Raw genomic sequence first — 19,257 nt, forward strand, 5'->3', positions numbered from 1 at the left:
TTAAAAAAAAATTAGTATCTCTATACACCCAAAGGAAAAATATATACCGTCAGTGGGGGTGACATTGGGTCTGGGGGGTGAGATTGGGTCAAAGTGATGGTATCAAAATCTGCAACAGTGGATTTGCTGCAGAAAATGTTACATTTTCTAACAGTTTTTGCAGCAAGCTCATAGCTCATTTTTGCCCGCGTGTAAACATGTCAGCGATCTGCAGTTCTCACCAACACATATAATGCTGGCGCGTCCCCGAGCAACACTCCAGAGAGCAGATTATGTTGGTGCTCTGTCCCTCTCAATTCATCAAGCGTCCATGGCGCGGTGGTACCGTGTCGGACCCATAATCAAGAAGTTGATGGTTAAATCCTCGTTCTGTTTATATTTTTTTTCTCCAATACAATTAATCAGCCGTCGGTAATGTCGATAATTGTTGGTAACGGGCAAAAATGTCATACCCCTATATCGCAAAAAATGCATGAGGACAGATTTCATGCAGATTCTGAAATACTTTCATGCCGTCATGCATCACAATCATGCGACTGCCAGTTGGGTGTATTTTCCCCAACAGATGCATTTTTTTAAATACTTCTGAATAAAGCTTTTAAAAGCAATTTTTCATACATTTATTTCAAATATAAATTTAAAAATGAAAAACTCCCTGATTTTGTACAATTTTTCCCTTTTCAAATATTTTGCTAATCTAATCTAATCTAATCAGACCCTAGCGCAGCCAATCTTTCGAAGGGATCCTGGAGAGTGCCTTAGGTTAGATGACGCCTAGCACTCTTCTTGTCATTTATTAACATTTGTAGTGCGCCATTGCATCGGAATGCATTGAAACATCACAAGCGTTAAAGCGGCCAGGCTTACTGCGTAAAGCCGTATCGCAGAGATGACTCGTAATTGGGTTGAGTTTGAGCACTGAGTGTTCGAACAACAACACAATTCTGAATCGACAGGGGAGGAAGAAGCGTGGGGACACACCACCATACGCTCCGTAATTTGGTTGTATTCGTTGGGAGCACTCCGGGACCCTCTGGGATGGGACATTGTATCTCCACGAATGCCCTGGACACTATTTTGCCTTGGTTATAGTGCCACAACTCGCTCTCTGTAACAGTATTCCTAATTCCATTCCACGCTCACCAAGTCGTCATGGCCTAGTGGTTAGCATTTTTGCTTACCAATCCAAAGGACGGAGGATCGAAACCCCGCCTCGAGCGACTTTGATTTTTCGTTCATATTCATCATTTCAAATTTATGTGTTCTTAACTTTCTCGTTGGGAGCAGATGGGAATCGAACCCAGAACCATTCGCTTACAAAGCGAACACCGTAACCAGTCAGCCACGGCCGCTCCCTTTTCCCTTTTCAAATATTTTGCAACCATTTTTTAATGCAATTTTCCTTTTAAAAAATACCCAATAAAGTTATAAAATAAGTTAAAAAATTATGGAATTTTGCCATCGTTTATTTAAATAAACTTAAAGAACGCAAAATCTCTAAAAATATGTACATTTTTCCCTTTTTTCAATATTATTGAATTATTGAATATTTGACAATTGTGCTTGTTTGTGAAATTGTTCCTTCTTTTATTCAAAATTCAACTTGATAGTAAAATTTCTTTGAAGATTCACATTTTGCCAATATTTAAATCTTTGGCATTTGCTTTATTTTTGTATATTTCCCTAACTTTTGAAAAAAAATCTATTTATTTGCATTTAAGTTCTATACAATTTACCCCTCTTAAAAAATGCATAAACAATTTAATTGCAAATATTTGCCCTTCTTCAAGTTAGATTTTGAATAAGAGTTTGGAAAAATTGCATTGGAAAAGCTCAATTATCGAAAATTAAAAGATAACATCTTTTTGAGGTTTTAAGGGGTTTTGAATAAAAGAAGGGAAATTTTCAATAAAAATAAAATATTATTGCTGAATATTTTGAAAGGGGAGAAATGTAAAGCCATCAAGAGATTTTACCTTCTTTAAACAATTTGTTTATATTTTATTTCACTAACAAGTTTTATTGTGAAAAAGGTAACAATTTCCATCGATTAGGGTAAAAATACCAGATTTTTCGAAAAAAATCTTTAATCTTTCAAAGTAATATAAAAAAGGAATAAAATAAATTTCTATTCTTAAAACTAAGAATTACTACTTCAACAAATAAACGAAAAAAAGCAAGTAATAAATATGCCAAATGTCCATTATGTCAAACGTCCCTGATGGTTTATGAACGAGTTATGCCAAACGTCCATTATGCCAAACCTCCCTGATGTATTGGACCAATCATGCCAAACGTCCATTATGCCAAATATCCTTCTGGAAAACCTATTATGCCAAATGCCTATTATGCCAAATGGGGTACACCCTTTTTTCGATGAAACTATGGTCCCCTTAGAACGAGCTGTCAAGTAGAACCTTTTCTGTCAAGAAGGGCCGCGAAGTTAATTTTTTAAAATTGATTTTAAAATCCATTTTAAATTCTTTGCGCTCGTAAAAAAGGGTCATAGTACTCAGAAAAATAAGCTTTATCGTTGTGAACAATAATATCACAAAGACAATCTATACACCATAGGTACTCTGGGCTCAATATTTTTTTTGTTGTATGTTGTAGAGTTGTCCCAAGCAGGTTTATCTCAAAAGGATTGCATAATAAGTTGAAAATCGTTGAATTGAATTTAAATATTACCAAATCCTCCTAGCATATGAAGCATAAATAAAACTTGTCCATAAAAGATTCATAAGTGCATAATTTATTCTACGGTACCTATATAATTTTACTTTCATGATACAGTCCAGAATCAATTATCCGAAGCATCGATTATCAGAAGTTCGATTAGCAACTCAAGTATTTTCGGTGCATTAAGTTTTAACAAGATTCGATGTTCAACAAAACATGAAGACTATTAAATTTGGTGAGAGTTTTCCATTTTAATACAGGCAACTCTTCATATATTCTAACATATTCACAACTCATTGAAGACCAACCACGCCAATCTTACTCTACACCCAACTGGCAGTCGCATGATTGTGATGCATGGCGGCATGAAAGTATATCAGAATCTGCATGAAATCTGTCCTCATGCATTTTTTGCGATATAGGAGTATGACATTTTTGCCCGTTACCGACAATTATCGACATTACCGACGGCTTTTTGGTTGTATTTCACAAAAAAAACCCTTAACAGAACGAGGATTGAACCATCAACTTCTTGGTTATTGATCCGACACGCTACCACCGCGCCATGGACGCTTGATGAAAATTGAGTGAAAGAGCACCAACATATGCTTCTCTTTGGAGTGTTGCTCGGGGACGGGCCAGCATTACATGTGTTGGTGAGAACTGCAGATCGCTGAAATTTTTACACGCGGGCAAAAATGATCTACGGGCTTGCTGCAAAAAATGTTATAAAATATGACATTTTCTGCAGCAAATCCAATGTTGCAGATTTTGAGATATATTTTTCCTTTGGGTGTATACGCCAGGGGTGACCAAAGTATGGCCCGCGGGCCAAACGTGGCCGGCGAGGTGATTTTTTTGTGGCCCGCGGACCTTTTTTGAAAGATCATGTAAAATGGCCCTTTGACCCATCTGTTAATTGATTTTATAATTCTTAAAAAAATAGTTTTAGTTTAAGCATTTCCATGCTTTTATCCGAAAGTTTGAATGTGATTGAAAATTGTTATTTCATCAAAATTTTCATCAAAGATTTTTGGAAATGAGTTATAAAACATTCAAATTTGACTAAAGTAGGAAACTGTAAAAATAGCAAAAACAGGTATTCCATAGTAATCTCTCAGGAGCTGGGTGAAAAACTTATTTTGCACTTAGAAAATTTTCACCTCGGGATACGAACTCATGAAATTAGGATTAATGGAAATGAAATGGACTAATTGATTAAAGTCTTATTCAGGCAGAAAATATTTATTTTTTATTGAAATCAGAGGAATACTTGTTGAAAAATCTTTTTGCAACGATTTATCATTATATTATACCTTGTTTAAAAATAAAATTATACATTTTATACAAACCCCTTCTTAAAATATTTTATTTCAGATTTCAATGTTTATTGAGGTACCGTCAGTGGGGGTGACATTGGGTCTGGGGGGTGAGATTGAGTCAAAGTGATTTTTACGGATTTTACCATTTCTAAGGTTATTCTCAATGAAACTGAATTCTGTTAAAGGGGTTGTGTGTCCCCTATACCCCCCTCTTATGATGACTCCGCTGAAAAAATCTCGTTCCTAGAACAAATCCTGTTATTTTGGCAGATGTCTAAAGTTGGGGTACGTTTTTGGCCAAAAATGACCTCTCGAAAAATCATTTGTCTAATATTTTTGTTAGAATTGCTCGAAAACTACCCAAATGTTTGAAAATCTCCACTTCAAACATTGTAGCGTGTCAATACGATTCCCTCGAACAAGAAACGCTGTTGGATGACTTGTTTTTACCATATCGTTGTATTTGAGCATCATTTTAGTTTCATTTGACCCAATGTCACCCCCTCAAAGGGGTGAGATTGGGTCAATTTTCAAACTAACGCGATCGCTGATTATCCCGCAGCACACGACGTCAAGTGGGAAAAGTGTGCTAATTGCTGGGATCTCAAGCTGGAACAATCTACCAACAGAAGTTAAGGTCAAACCAACTTTATCAGCATTCAAAAGTTCATTGAGAAGTCATTTACAAAACTAGATCTAGGTGTTAATTTGTTTCGTTTATTTTGGATCTAAAGTAATCATCACAACGTCCTTCCTTAACCTGATAAAAAGTGTAATACTAACAGGCTATCATTTCCAATAAATTACAAATTAAATTAAATTAAACTATTGGCATTTAAGGTAGTATTCATCAAAATCCACCATATTTTGGGAAAATAATAGTAAACTATCTAAGAACAAATCAACGTTGAAAGATTTTTGATGTTATTTAAATTGTTTTTGTTATTAAGAAATTTCGAGAGGTGTATCGTTTTTTGACCCATAGTCACCCCCACTGACGGTATGCCAATTGCAATGCAAATCTTATGGATATTTTGTGTTGGCCATTTTTTGGTTTTATTGATTTTAATAAATTTAAACCAATTAATTCGAAGCTTTTTTGAACAAAACTTGTGTAAAAATATCATTTTTTTGTCCTCGAAAATATTGTAAAACACATAAAATTAAAAAAATCTGCTGATGAATCACGGGTTAGTTTTCATAAGGTTCTAAGCGCGAAGTGTAAAGCCGTTTTCGATCGATTCTCGATCAATTTACGAATTATCAAATTCAATAATATTTTGAGTTGTTCATCTGCACGTCCTTTTAATGCTCTTTACTGAAAAATGTGAAATTTTGATTTGTTTTGAACAAAAAAAAACAATTAAGTGTCGGACGCCACGACGGTTGTTAAAACGTAATTTTTCGCATTTATCCCGCAAGCTCATGTGAGTTCTAAATTTGGCCTGCCATTCAAAAACTTTGAGCACCCCTGCTATACGCGGTAGGGTGTTCCCTTTGTCGTTCGCTGTGAGTTGTGGATTACCTGCTTCTCTTCTGATGGTTCGGCTGAAGGGTCGTGCTTATTAATTTCTGGGCGCTTCATACCTTTAGTGGCGTGATGAGAGCAAGGGCGTCTATGCGAAGTGTCCCTTCACCCGCTACAAATTTCCAGTGATTTGGGGAAGGGGAGTGCTTAACCATTTTATTATATGCGCCAGTAGGGGGAGAGGGGGTAATATGCACCCCCGGGGCAAAATGCACCCCCAGCATTTCTCGATATTAGGATGAATTTTCCGGGGAAAAAATCATAGAAATTGGAAGCTTAACATTGTAAAACTATGCTGGAATAGTTTGAACATGGTAGGATTAAAACAGCCAATATTATTTGCAAAACTTTAAAATGTTGTGTTTTGATCTAATTTTTATTGAACTTCCAATATGATTTTTGGACAATATGAAAAGCATTTATTGATATTGTAAGTGTTTGTTTATATAGTTTTTATCACAATCTTCATTATTCTAAAAATAGATGAGTCCAAAAACATTAAAAATGTATTTTTAATTGAATTTTATGTCATAAGCGTGGTCGGGGCAAAATGCACCGCTGTGATGCTCCTTTGTAAAAACAGCGGTGTCATCTAGTGGTGTGATTGTCTAGTGAAAACTGCTTTTACCCGGTGCATTTTGCTCCGTTGTTGCAGTGCATTTTGCCCCAATGCTGTAGAGCGAAGAATTTAGATTTTTTTTTTGTGGATACACAGAAAAAAAGTGGAATTTTGGAATGCTGAAAATTTGGTAGGTTTAATATTACATCTTTTTTGAGTAATATTACATAAAAATGCGAACCTGATGAATATTCATCAAATTTATATTTTTTTTTTTTTTTTTTTTTTTTTTTTTTTTTCACGAGAAGTCGAACGTGCACTACACGTCGTCGCGTTGTTCGGGAAAAAATCGCGTTTATTTGGTTGAAAATTAAGTTTTACCCAAGCCAAACTAGTGTCATTCGATTCATGACGATGTCATCTATGCAGAGATGATAAAGTTTAGTTGAAAAAAAGTGATTTTATAGTGATTTTTGATAAAATTGTTTTCGATGATGCTCGTGGTGTTTGACGTTTCGAAGAGGTTAAAGAAGAGAGTGAGAGCGGATAGTGTGTTGGTGTCTCTGGGCAAGAGCGAACAGCTGAGAATGGCACTCATTGAGTGCATGTTTGGTTGGACGATGACACCGCAGGCTGGAAATTTGCATGAGTTAAAATAAGGCGTTTCGTTGTTGTTTAGAATGTGCCCAACTGTGTTCTTAGTTTTTGTACTGCACCGATCATTCGGTTTCGTATTTTTCCCGTCCCATCGTGATTCTGGGAACGTGTGCGGAAAAAAGAGCCAAAATGTCAAAACGAACGAACGTCACAAGCGTCACTTTGACCAGTGTGTTTTCTGTCGATTTGCAGACTTTTTTGTATTCGTGGCAGACTTCTGCTGTTTAGGGGAGATGAGTGTAATAAGTCTTGGAAATTTTGTTTGGTTGATTGGACGACGGTGTATACAAAACGGGTTGAAAAGCGTGAAAAATAGCGAAATTAGCGTGATCGAAGGGTGTAGCTGTTGCGCTGATTTTTCGGTGACGCAAGATAGCACTGCAAAAGTCACTTCATCTCATCTTTGAGTCTAGAGAGGAATGACTCAAATAGGAAAAGCAGCACCATCAAGGAACTTGGTGAGGACTTTCCAATTACATTATATTCTATTTTATATTATATTTGTATTATATATTATTGTATAACCGCACACTAGACACACCATACACAACATGCTATCATAAATCGGAGCGTTTGGTACGGTATGTCCACGCATCCTTCCTCCCCTGTAGATTCTCTGAAATGTGATCCGTTCTCAGAATCCTCTCTGCGGTAAACACAACGTAGTAGGGCTGGCCGCTTTAATTTTTGTTATACATTTTCGGGTGTTCTCGGATGCACTGCAATTATTAATATTGACAAGAAAAGTGCTTGCGGCGTAATCTAATCACAAGACTTTCCAGCATGCTTTCATCGGACTGGCTACGTTTGTGTTAGATTAGATTAGATTAGATTAGAACCTGATGAATATTCATCAAAAACTGGGGTAAAATCAATAATTTTTTCACAAAATTTCCTGATGAATATTACCATTAGTTTTTTCTGTGTACTATGTATTATGCTAAACTATATATTCATTTCAATGTGCCTCACTTCAGGGTTTGACATAATACACAGGCGCCATATCAGAAAAAAAACCTAAAGACCTTTTCCGGTTCGATCATCGACCTGACACGGACGCCAACTGATGGACGTTGAATCTGACAGTTTTTTTGTTTAAATCTTATTGAAAGAAGTCCGTTAGGCTATTTATAGCCGATAGGGGCAGGGGGGGGGGGGGCAGAATGGACCGCCCTTGGATTTGGGCTTCAGCATAAATTTAGACCAACTATAAGGGTCTTATAAAAGACGTCAAATAACACGACGACGCTTGAATTCATTTTATTTTTCGAATTATGAGCAAAAATGTAAATTTATTGACAAAACCACGCAAATGTTGTTTATTTCGTGGTTCTTAAATAAGCTTTCTCAAAAGTTAGATTATTTGAAAAAGTTTGTTCAATGTTTAGAATGTTACTAGATGTTACTACCAAGGTAAAAAACAACAACGGAACTTTCAAATCATTTAGAGGCTTGGTGGTGGAAGTGTTAAATTAAAATTCACTGGAGGCAGAATGGGCCACCCTTATCCTGCCTTATAAAAACAATCAAAAGTTATGAAATTTTGATTAAATGTATTACGTTTAATGCAACACTAGTTGATTTTTTTAAAGTTTTGATGCTTTTTTTAAATAATGTGTTATTACAACATACTAACGCTATTTTCAAAAATGTTTGTTTTGTTAAGTGACTATTTTTATTTTTATAAAAGTGATAAAAGTTCATGAAAACTATGATGGAAAGGTTACTTAAGTCACTTCTTATCACCCTTCAACGTTGTATAAGACGAAATGGTTTGTTTTCTAAGGTGGCCCATTTTGCCCCGCACCCTTGGAAGCTAGTCGAAAAAACTCCCCCCCCCCTGCCCCTACAGAGAAAATTGTCCGGAATATGGTAAGAAACTCAATGGTTAGCTTGTGACATTTTTCTCTGGGATGGCAATATTGTCTACTTGTTTAATTTTGAAACACCAATTTTGTTATAGGCATGAGTTGATTCGGATGATCATTAGTTTTTTTTTAAAAAGGACCAATAAACTATTGTTTTTCATATGTTTATAGGACCTAATAAAAAAAAACTCTAAATTTTTTTATTTATTTAAAAAAAATGCAATTTGAAAACAAATCAATATTTCAAAATGACCTCTACCAGTTATTCATCGTTAAGGTTCCTGTTATAAGAAGCCTTTTTTATTTGTTTTTTTTCCGGATACAGACAACAATTGAAGTCGTTCTGTGATCGAAGAAAAAGGTTGTTTCAGGCTTCTTAACTACCCAGGTAAAACTATATAGGAGCGACAATATATTGCTTAGAAACCGATCGTAGTGGTGGTCGTCGTGTTTTTGGCTTTAGATGAAAAGCAACTCCGATGGCTGGACCACAGTGGTTCCACAATACACTGATAGAACTATTTCTTCCAAGCTCACCGGCCTTGAACCTCCAGTAGCCAGCAGAAGCATCTATCGACTTGAACCAGCACAACTCAGCACAGCACAGCAATTTAAGGAGCGCACACACCAAAAAACACACACACACACTCTTTCTCTTTCTTTGGCCTCTTCCCTTTTCCGTTGGCGTGTTCTTGTCACTGAAGCGAGCCATCGGCAGTAGCAGTAGCACATACATCCAGTATGATAGCTTGCTTAAAAAATACGACGAATTGAAGCTCTTAATGTACATGACCATGGAGGAGCGCTTGGGATCTGGTTCGAAACGAGATCTCTTTTTTTCACCTACAGAGCCGCAACGTCACGTTGTGTTGGTGTATTGATTAGTGCCACCCCTTGATTTTTATTTCATTTTTTTTTACATAACTCCCTCTTCCCGAAAGAAGAAAAGAGAGAGAAGGAGCAAGTTGAAAAAAAACACAAGGAAAAAATACACCATCATCATAAACGCCTTAGTGTATAAAAGGATATACGGGTTCGGAGAAGGAACTCTTCGCCCCGTCTCGACGGAGTACCATTGGTCGTGCCGCTGCCGCTGTTCCCGTGCTATGTGGGTATCGTCGTCGTCGTAGCATTTTGAGGAGGCAAGAGAGATAGCACAAATGGTACCGAAGAGTTTTGGTGTGCTGAGAAAAAAGTATATGAAATAGTTTTTCAAAGCATATCAGTTTTTTTGCTCTTGATTTCGCTCGCCAAAACCAATTGGGTAGAGAAGGTGGATTGTTTTCTGTGCTTGAAATGGCTTCATTGGGAGCAGCCTTTAGAGTTTGTGGTTTTGGGAAAAATGCAAAAAGTTAAAATTACAACTAATGTTTCTGATTTTTTGCATTTGTACGTAAGCAGAATAAATGACAAGTTAGAAAAAAGTACAGTAATTTGTGTGCTACCGTTTACACGTCCTATATATTTACAGCTGACTCGTCACGAGATAGCAAACAAGCGACGATATCTACACCCAGAACTGGGCATCGGCATACGAGAGGATAAAGAGCACGATTCGGTAGTAAAATGGTATTGTGTGCGGACGGAGAGGATAAATCCCGAAATTACCGAGATTACTTTACTCATGGTTCATCTTCAAAAAAAATCATCTATAAAAAAAAAGTACCGGTACCGAGACTCGATCCCAAGACCTTCGGCATATTGAACCGTGCCTTTGCCGTATAGGCCACCATGGATCGGTGACAAAGTGGCGGTCATTTGTCCATATAAGCCACTCAATAGGATGAACTGTTCCAATGAACGAATGAACACGCGAGAGGACTATACTCTCGCAAAATAGCACTTTCCTCACGTTTCTTTTCGTGAGAACTATCCCCTCGTTCTTTAACTTTGGGTGTAAAATCGAGTGCAACATGGAGTCAAACTTTCTGTCAAGCTGCTGTGAAGTTTTCTATGACAGCTGCCAAGTTTCATTCCATGTTACCGGCTCACATCTCTCTTTTTAAGTTCTCGATACGTGGTTTATGGATGGCCCGAGTGAACTGATGGCTAAATGGATGGCGAAATACAAGTACCAGTAAATCAAAATTTCAGGAAAATTACACAAATTTGCCATGATCAATTTTTTGCCTGAAGCAAATTTAACCCTCTACAACCCCCGGCCTTTAGACGGACTTCGATTTAAAAAAATCGCCAAAAATCCATTTTCAACTTATTTATGATCTTTAAAAAGCATTGAAAAAAAGAACTCTTAAAATTTTAGAAAATTTATGGGTTGGAATTTTCACTTGTTTTATGTGACTTTGCTGATGTTTTTAAAAAATGTATTTTTTTTTTTGGGGGTATTTTTCTAATGCCCAGACTATGCCTCTATGCATTTTTTACAATTTAAATGATAATGGTGCCATTTTATAGCAGAAAATGTGAAAAACAAGCAACAAATTGAAAAAGTGACTGTAAAAACATGAAAAAATTTAGATAGGCAAAATGTAATGATAGGAGGTGGTAGAATAGGCCAAAATCTACAAAAAAAAAACATAAACTGAACAAGATAAATGCAAATTAAAATACTAAAAATGAAAGAAGAAAAACATAAAACAAGAGAAGTTATGTTTTTTGTAGAACAAAAGTTGCTCAAAATGTAGGAGGTCATTTTGAGCAACTTTTGTTCTACAAAAAACAAAAGAAAAAAAAATCCAAAAAAAAGGGCAGTAGAGGGTTAAGTTATAGCTGAGCATGTGTTGGTTTGGTCGTATATAACATGTTTGTGACGCACACATGAAGCCGACCCAGTACGACGGAATGCAGGTTGTAGTGAAGAGAAGTGTTAGTGAACTAAGCTCAATAGAGTTATCTAAGCTCGAACTCACGCACACTACACGGAGAAAAAAGAGTTCCCAAAATCGTGAACAAGCGTTCATGGAAATGGGAACCTCGAACAAAGTGTTCAAATTTCACCATTAGTTGCTGAGATATCGACGTTAGAAAATGGTGGGTTGTTTGGGTAAGACTTTAGGAAACATCATTTTTTTGTTGTTTTTAAACCTTTGCATGGCAATCCTTCTAGCGGATGGGGAAGTAATACGTCGACCATTAGCGTAAAAGAGGTTTTAAGTGACTCACAACACATAACCTTCGGACGCCTAGAAATGAGCAGAAACTTGCAACAAAGACCACAAAAGACTCGGGGGTTGTTAAAGTGGATTGCTTTGCTTTTTTATGGATATATCTTATGGCCTGGGTTCAATCCCAGACGGACCCGGTGGCATTTTTCGAGACGAGATTTGCCTGATCACGCCTTCTATCGGATGGGGAAGTAAAACGTCGGTCCATTAGCGTAAAAGAGGTTTTGAGTGACTCACCACACATAACCTTCGGACGCCTAGAAATGAGTAGAAACTTGCAACAGAGCCCACAAAAGACCCGGGGGTCGTTAAAGTGGATTGCTTTGCTTTTTTTATCTCAGCAACTAAGGGTCGCATCAACAAAGTTCAAAAAAGCAAAATATAGACAATTTTCACTAGAGTACTTTTTGATTGCAAATTTGATTTTACATCGATAAATTAGAAAAAAAAAATTGTATTGATTCAAAAATTCATAACTCGGTCAAAGATTTTTTGCACAACTTGGAAATTTCTAAAATGTGAGCGAGTTGTGGCGCTGTAACCACGGCAGATAGTGTCCAGGGCAAAGGGCAATTCACTTCTGATACTGCACCAATATGAAGCCAATATTGGAGTCGATACGGTAGGCAACCTGGGAATACTGCGCGAGTATTATGCGCGTATGATATTCACGCTGATATTTGGGTAGATATAACCTCATATGCGACGAATATGGGGTCTATATCGTCAATACGGCATGCAGACAATGAGAATATTATGTGCGTATGATACTCGTATGCAGTATACTCGAAGTGATTAACCCCTAGGTCCAAGGCATTTGTGAAATACGATGTTCCAAGAGGGTCACTTCTTAGCATGGTGCTCCCAACGAATAATTGCCCAAACAAACAGGAACGTGAGCGGGGGATCCCCACGTTTCTTCCACCCCTGTAGATTCAGAAATGTATTGTAGTTCGAACTTTTGTGCCCAAACTCAATCCACTTCAACGAATCTTCTTTGCGGACGCCTAGAACTTACGCAATTGGCCTGGCCGCTTTAACGTTTGTGATGTTTCAATGCAATCTAATGCAATGGGGCACTGCAAATGTTAATAATGACAAGAAGAGTGCTAGGCATTAATCAACCTAAGGTATTTTTCAGGATGCCCTCGAAAGACTGGCTGCGATAGGGTTAGATTAGATTAGATTAGTAAGACAACTTGGAAATTTCTAAAATGTTGGCATAAAAAAAACATATTTTTTTTTTTTTGCAAATAAGGTTTTAGTGACAAAAAGTTAAATTAAAAATCACCAAATTTTTTTGCCGAAGACGAATTGATCAATTGATTGATTTTGCTCATATTTGGCCCAGAGTCCTATAATAGCTCAAGGAACAATATTCGGCTTGTGGAGCGAGGTTTTGAGAAAAAGTCCCAAATTCAACCTAATGTACAGCTGTCAAATTTGTATGGAAAATTATATGGACAAACTAATGATGCAAAATGGCTTCTTTGGGCATACCGAAGGCACCAAAAAAGTTTTAGCCAGATTAAAAAATACAAAAAAAAATCGAATGACAGAAATCTGAGAGAATTGCACATATCCAGAGTTTTTTTTTAAAAGGTCCTATAAACTATTGTCTTTCGTATGTTTATAGCACCTTTTCAAAAAAAAACTCTAGGGGAGTTTGGGGTAATATGGACAGTGGGGGTAATTTGGACACCCCTTAAAAAATCACGTTTTCTTCGGATATAAAGTGAAAACGGCAATTTAAGTGATAAGGCTAGTACTAGTAATGGCCTAGGAGTATGGACAAATCAAAAAAGTTGGAATAGGTTAAGTAGTTTTGGTATAGTATGTGAAAGTTTCCAAAGGCCGGTTGGCACTGCCTTAAGTTCTAATATTTGAGGAAATAAGGTTTTGCAGAGGTTATATGGCAAAAAAGTGGACATTTTTGTTTAAGGGGGTTGCTTGGATGATGTCTAAGCTATGTACGTATAAAAATTGTGCATTTTATCAATTTTTATCATCAAAAATTGCAATTTATGATAGAACATGCTATGGGGGTAATTTGGACATGGCTTGTGGGGTAATTTGGACATACCTGAAAGTCTACCTGTCAGGTAAAAAATAACTTTCATGGTTGGTTGAGTTCTTAAAGGGATTTAGAGGGATTTAAAATGTCAAAACACTCAAAAAGGAATGTGAGCAATCAGAACTTTTACAAAACCCCTATTTTTTTATTTAGATAAATTTATTGCAATATTCAAATGGATGAAATTTGATTACTGCACATTTTGCTTTTAGTCAATTTCTGTGACATTTCTAATTTCTATGCTGGTTTACAAAAATATTAAAATTTGAAGGGCTACATGTAAAATTAAAAAAAATGATGGTTTCAGGTTAATTAGTTTTATATAAAGATTGATTTATATAAATCTAAACAATACCTTAATCACTAAAAACTATACTTGTGCCTAATCCAGAAGCAATGTTTAAATCATTTCAGAATTAATGATTGAATTATGTATACAACACTGAACAATTTGTTATCTTCCTATTGAATTATAGTTTTATCACAAAATTATTATTTAAACCTTTGATGAAATATTGTGAGCAAAATAAACACATCAAAATATAAAACAATTACAAAAACATGCTCAAAAAATCAAATGTTAAACTTATTCTTCAACATGTGTCCAAATTACCCCACAAAAGGTGTCCATATTACCCCACAAGGTATGTCCATATTACCCCACAAGGCATGTCCAAATTACCCCACAAGGCATGTCCAAATTACCCCATAGGGGTGTTCATATTACCCCCACACAAAAATGTGAGGGTAATTTGGACAACTTTTAATTTTTGCGGTAAAAATGGGTTTTTCATAAAAATTTATCGAAATGAATGACATTTTCCCATCAAATATGGTCTCTATTATCCTCTGGTGTCATCCACATTCCTTTAAAATTAAAATATCCATACAGCCCGTGGCAGAGCAATTTCCTTATGGTGTCCAAATTACCCCACACTCCCCTACATATGTTATGTAAAATTGTCCGAGGAATCCGATAAAAATATTTTCAGACATAGGCTTTTTGGCACAGACACCGTCATAACGCCATACGACTCTTTCAAATGTTTGGCTGTTTTTTACGGATTTTAAATTTTTTTTTCTTAAAAGGCAAACTAATCATCTTTCATTTGCGTCCAAGACAAGTAAACTCGGTTGAAATGGTGCGGAGTTATGAATTTTTGAAAAATGGCTCAAAATTTTTCTGGGGGATCCTTGGCCGAAATAATTAGACCCGTATTTTTTTGTTTGGCCATTTTGGTGACCTACGCCGTGTTAGGGTGGTCCGAAAAATGGCAATTTTCATCGATTTTCGCAAAAACTACTTTTTTCAAAAAATCTTATCTCCGCGCCATTTCATCCGATTTTAGCTGTCCTAGACGCAAAAGAAAGGTGATTAGTTTGGCTATTTGGGAAAAATAGTAAGAAGTTTCGAAAATCTAGCTTAACATTTGAAAAGGTCATATGAAAACTTAAAATGCTGTTTTGAAGGTCTCGGGACCAAAGAGCCTATGTCTGAAAATATTTTTATCGGATTCCTCGGAAAATTTCACATAACATATTAAAAAATGGTGAAGTTATGTTTTCGATACTCTGAGATACGATTTTTTGAAAATAAAAAACTGTGTTTTTCGACGCGCCACGCGCAAAAATTGGAAAATGACGAAAACGGGAAAAAAATCGACTTTTTTCACTAAAACTGCGATAACTTTAAAATTTCAGCGATGACCTATACATGTTAGGGTACTAAAATTTTCGTAATTAAAAGACGCAACTTTTGGTACCATAACATCTATAGGTCATCACTGAAATTTTAAAGTTATCGCAGTTTTAGTGAAAACAAGTCGATTTTTCCACGTTTTCGTCATTTTCCAATTTTTGCGCGTGGCGCGTCGAAAAACACAGTTTTTATTTTCAAAAAATCGTATCTCAGAGTATCGAAAACATAACTTCACCATTTTTTAATATGTTATGTGAAATTTTCCGAGGAATCCGATAAAAATATTTTCAGACATAGGCTCTTTGGTCCCGAGACCTTCAAAACAGCATTTTAAGTTTTCATATGACCTTTTCAAATGTTAAGCTAGATTTTCGAAACTTCTTACTATTTTTCCCAAATAGCCAAACTAATCACCTTTCTTTTGCGTCTAGGACAGCTAAAATCGGATGAAATGGCGCGGAGATATGATTTTTTGAAAAAAGTGGTTTTTGCGAAAATCGACGAAAATTGCCATTTTTCGGACCACCCTAACACGGCGTAGGTCACCCTAATGGCCAAACAAAAAAATACGGGTCTAATTATTTCGGCCAAGGATACCCCAGAAAAATTTTGAGCCCGATCGGAGAACTTTTTTTCGAATCATGCTGTTTTCGTGGGGAATTGCTGTCTAATTATTTCGGCCAAGGAGCCCCTAGAAAAATTTTCAGCCTTATCGGAGAAATCTTTTTTCGGTTTTGCCTCTATTCAAATGGAATCGCTTTATATATATTAGGATGTAACTAAACGGGTCAATTTTGCGGGTATTTCAAGGCATCATTCCCCAGGAGTACTGAGCCCGAATTCCAAATATGAGCATGATTTGACTTTGAATTTTAAATGGGATTTAACCCGTAAAAGCGGTGCGTTTTAGTTTTTGTCAGTTTTGAGACCCCAAAACATACACCTACACGGAGAAAAAAGAGTTCCCAAAATCGTGAACAAGCGTTCATGAAAATGGGAACCTCGAACAAAGTGTTCAAATCCCATGGTACGATTTTGAAAAACGGTGGTTCCCATTGCCATGAACGCTTGTTCACGATTTTGGGAACTCTTTTTTCTCCGTGTAGGGTATCATGCCCTGAAATGCCCGCAAAATTGACCCGTTTTGTTAGGGGGAGAGGGGGTAATATGCACCCCCTAAGAGAAAATGTGATTTCTTAACCAAAACATCAATTCTGTGGAAGAATTTTGTTAGATGTTCTAAAACAACTATTATTCTTCGTCACCCATGTGCAAAAACTCTTGAAAAACCCTCAAAATTGTTTAAAAATGAATATTTCTAAAAATATTTTTAATTCATTCCAAACAATCATGCGGGGCAATATGCACCACCTCATTGGGCAAAATGCACTACAACAACGGAGCAAAATGCACCACAACAATGGGGCAAAATGCACCGGGTAAAAGCAGTTTTCACTAGTCACCACTAGAGCATCACAGCGCACGCCATGGCGGAAGGCAATTATTATTGAAATTGAATGTACCTAAAATGTTTTTTCGTGGAAAGGTAGCTAAGGGGGTCCCTTTTCGATATCTGTGACCTAAAAAATATTTCACCTAGGGATTTTTGTTTTTTTTTTTATTTTCAGTTTTTTAACTGTATAAATGGAGGCGCACGGTACTTTTGGTTACTTAGCGGTTGCACAGCACCTCCCTAATCCTTTTAATTGCAATGGATACTGATCAAAGGGGTCGTCCATGAAATATTTCACAATATTTAAGGCCCCACCCACCCTTACAACCACCTCCCCCTCATCACCCTTATTTATTTAACAAAGCCAATAACATTATTTTTAGTATGAGGCGTCATCCATCAAGTATGGCACACTAGAATCATCAAAAAATAACCCCCTTCCTCCAATGCCACACATTGTCACGCTGACTACGCCTTCCCCCCCCCCCCCCCCCTTGAAAAGTACGACACGTTTTGTACCCTAATCTTGTTTTTTTTTTTGTACATTTTTATTTATTTTATAATTCTGAGTTCAATTTAACAGCTTATCATTTTTATAGGATTTGTTTTTAATTTTTGTTATTGTTGAAATCACGATTGATGATTCAAGTAAGTAAGTAATGATTTAAGTATATAATATCTATCATTAACAACTCTGTTTCTTAATGCCTTGTATCATGTTTGATTTATGAGTTACGTTTATTAAACATCGAATTACTTTATGTAAATATTTTACAACCGTGGTGTAGGGCTAAGCGTGGTTGCCTCTAACCTAGTCGGCCTGGGTTCGATCCCAGATGGTCCCGGTGGCATATTTCGAGACGAGATTTGTCTGATCACGCCTTCCGTCGGACGGGGAAGTAAATGTTGGTCCCGGTATAACCTAAAGGTTATGTCGTTAGCTCAGTCCAGGTGTAGGAGTCGTCTCCCTGGGTCCTGTCTCGGTGGAGTCGCTTGTAGGCAGTTGGGCTCACAATTTAAAGGTCGTCAGTTCGAATTCCGGGTTGGATGGAAGCTAAGGCGTAAAAAGAGATTTGCAATTGCCTCAACAATCAAGCCTTCGAACACCTAGTAGAAATCTCGCAATCGAGAACCACAAGGCAATGCTGTAGAGCGAATAATTTAATTTATTTAGGCCTGATTTTTCAAATGTTTTATATAAATAATGCACTTGTTGTACCTTATCCAGTAAAAACACAATGAACTTATTTTGCAGTATGCCGAGAATCGCACTACCTAACACTCGTCAGCGAAATCAACCGTAAATTTTGTTTTTTCTGCTTATCGGTTGTGCTGAAATTAGTCGAGCTAGGTATATGCAACTAACTGTGTAAGGATACCAAGGGTACTGGAAATAGAAAAAAAATGAAAATTCAGGCTTAAAATATTTACAAAAAAGTTATTTGATGTTTGATAAGCTTAACTCATAAATCAAACATGATACAAGGCATTGATTGAACTCAGAACTAAAAGAAAGTAAAAATGTAAAAAAAACAAATTACAAAACGTGCCGGACTTTTCAAGGGGGGGGGGGGGTTCCGTGACAATGTGTGGCATAGGGGGGAGGGGGTTATTTTTTGCTGATTTTAGTGTGCCATACTTTATGGACGCCGCATACTAAAAATAATGTTATTATCTTGGTTAAATAAATTAGGGGGAGGGGGGGGGGGATTTAAGGGTGGGTGGGGCCTTAAATATTGTGAAATATTTCATGGACGACCCCTTTGATCAGTATCCATTGCAATTAAAAGGATTAGGGAGGTGCTGTGCAACCGCAAAGTAACCAAAAGTACCGTGCGCCTCCATTTATACAGTTAAAAAACTGAAAATAACAAAAAAACGAAAATCCCTAGGTGAAATATTTTTTAGGTCACAGATATCGAAAAGGGACCCCCTTAGCTACCTTTCCACGAAAAAACATTTTAGGTACATTCAATTTCAATAATAATTGCCTTCCGCCATGGCGTGCAGCGGTGCATTTTTCCCTGACCACGCTTATTACATAAAATTCAATTAAAAATAATTGTTTAATGGTTTTGGACTCATCTATCTTTAGAATAATGAAGATTGTGATAAAAACTATATAAACAAACACTTACAATATCAATAAATGCTTTTTATATTGTCCAAAAATCATATTGGAAGTTCAATAAAAATTAGATCAAAACACAACATTTTAAAGTTTTGCAAATAACTTTGGCTGTTTTTATCCTACCATGCTCAAACTTTTCCAGCATAGTTTTACAATGGTAAG

The 19,257-nt window shown here is 36.5% G+C and overlaps 1 protein-coding gene across 7 annotated transcripts in view; it reads right to left on the reverse strand.

Moving 5' to 3' along the window:
- LOC120430797 (protein kinase 4-like) overlaps positions 1 to 19,257 on the reverse strand; it is an 85,911-nt gene that overhangs the window by 36,954 nt on the left and 29,700 nt on the right. The window contains exon 1 of one of the 7 annotated variants that reach the window (XM_039595917.2): positions 5,527 to 5,688. The exons of the other annotated variants lie outside the window; for them this stretch is intronic. Coding sequence (XP_039451851.1) covers positions 5,527 to 5,586 — 60 coding nt within the window. The 5' untranslated portion in view covers positions 5,587 to 5,688. Of the gene's footprint in view, positions 1 to 5,526; positions 5,689 to 19,257 lie in introns of those variants that run through there. 7 annotated transcript variants of the gene reach the window in all.

The sequence above is a fragment of the Culex pipiens genome, unplaced genomic scaffold, assembly GCF_016801865.2.
Source record: "Culex pipiens pallens isolate TS unplaced genomic scaffold, TS_CPP_V2 Cpp_Un0003, whole genome shotgun sequence".
In the NCBI taxonomy this organism is placed as follows: domain Eukaryota; kingdom Metazoa; phylum Arthropoda; class Insecta; order Diptera; family Culicidae; genus Culex; species Culex pipiens.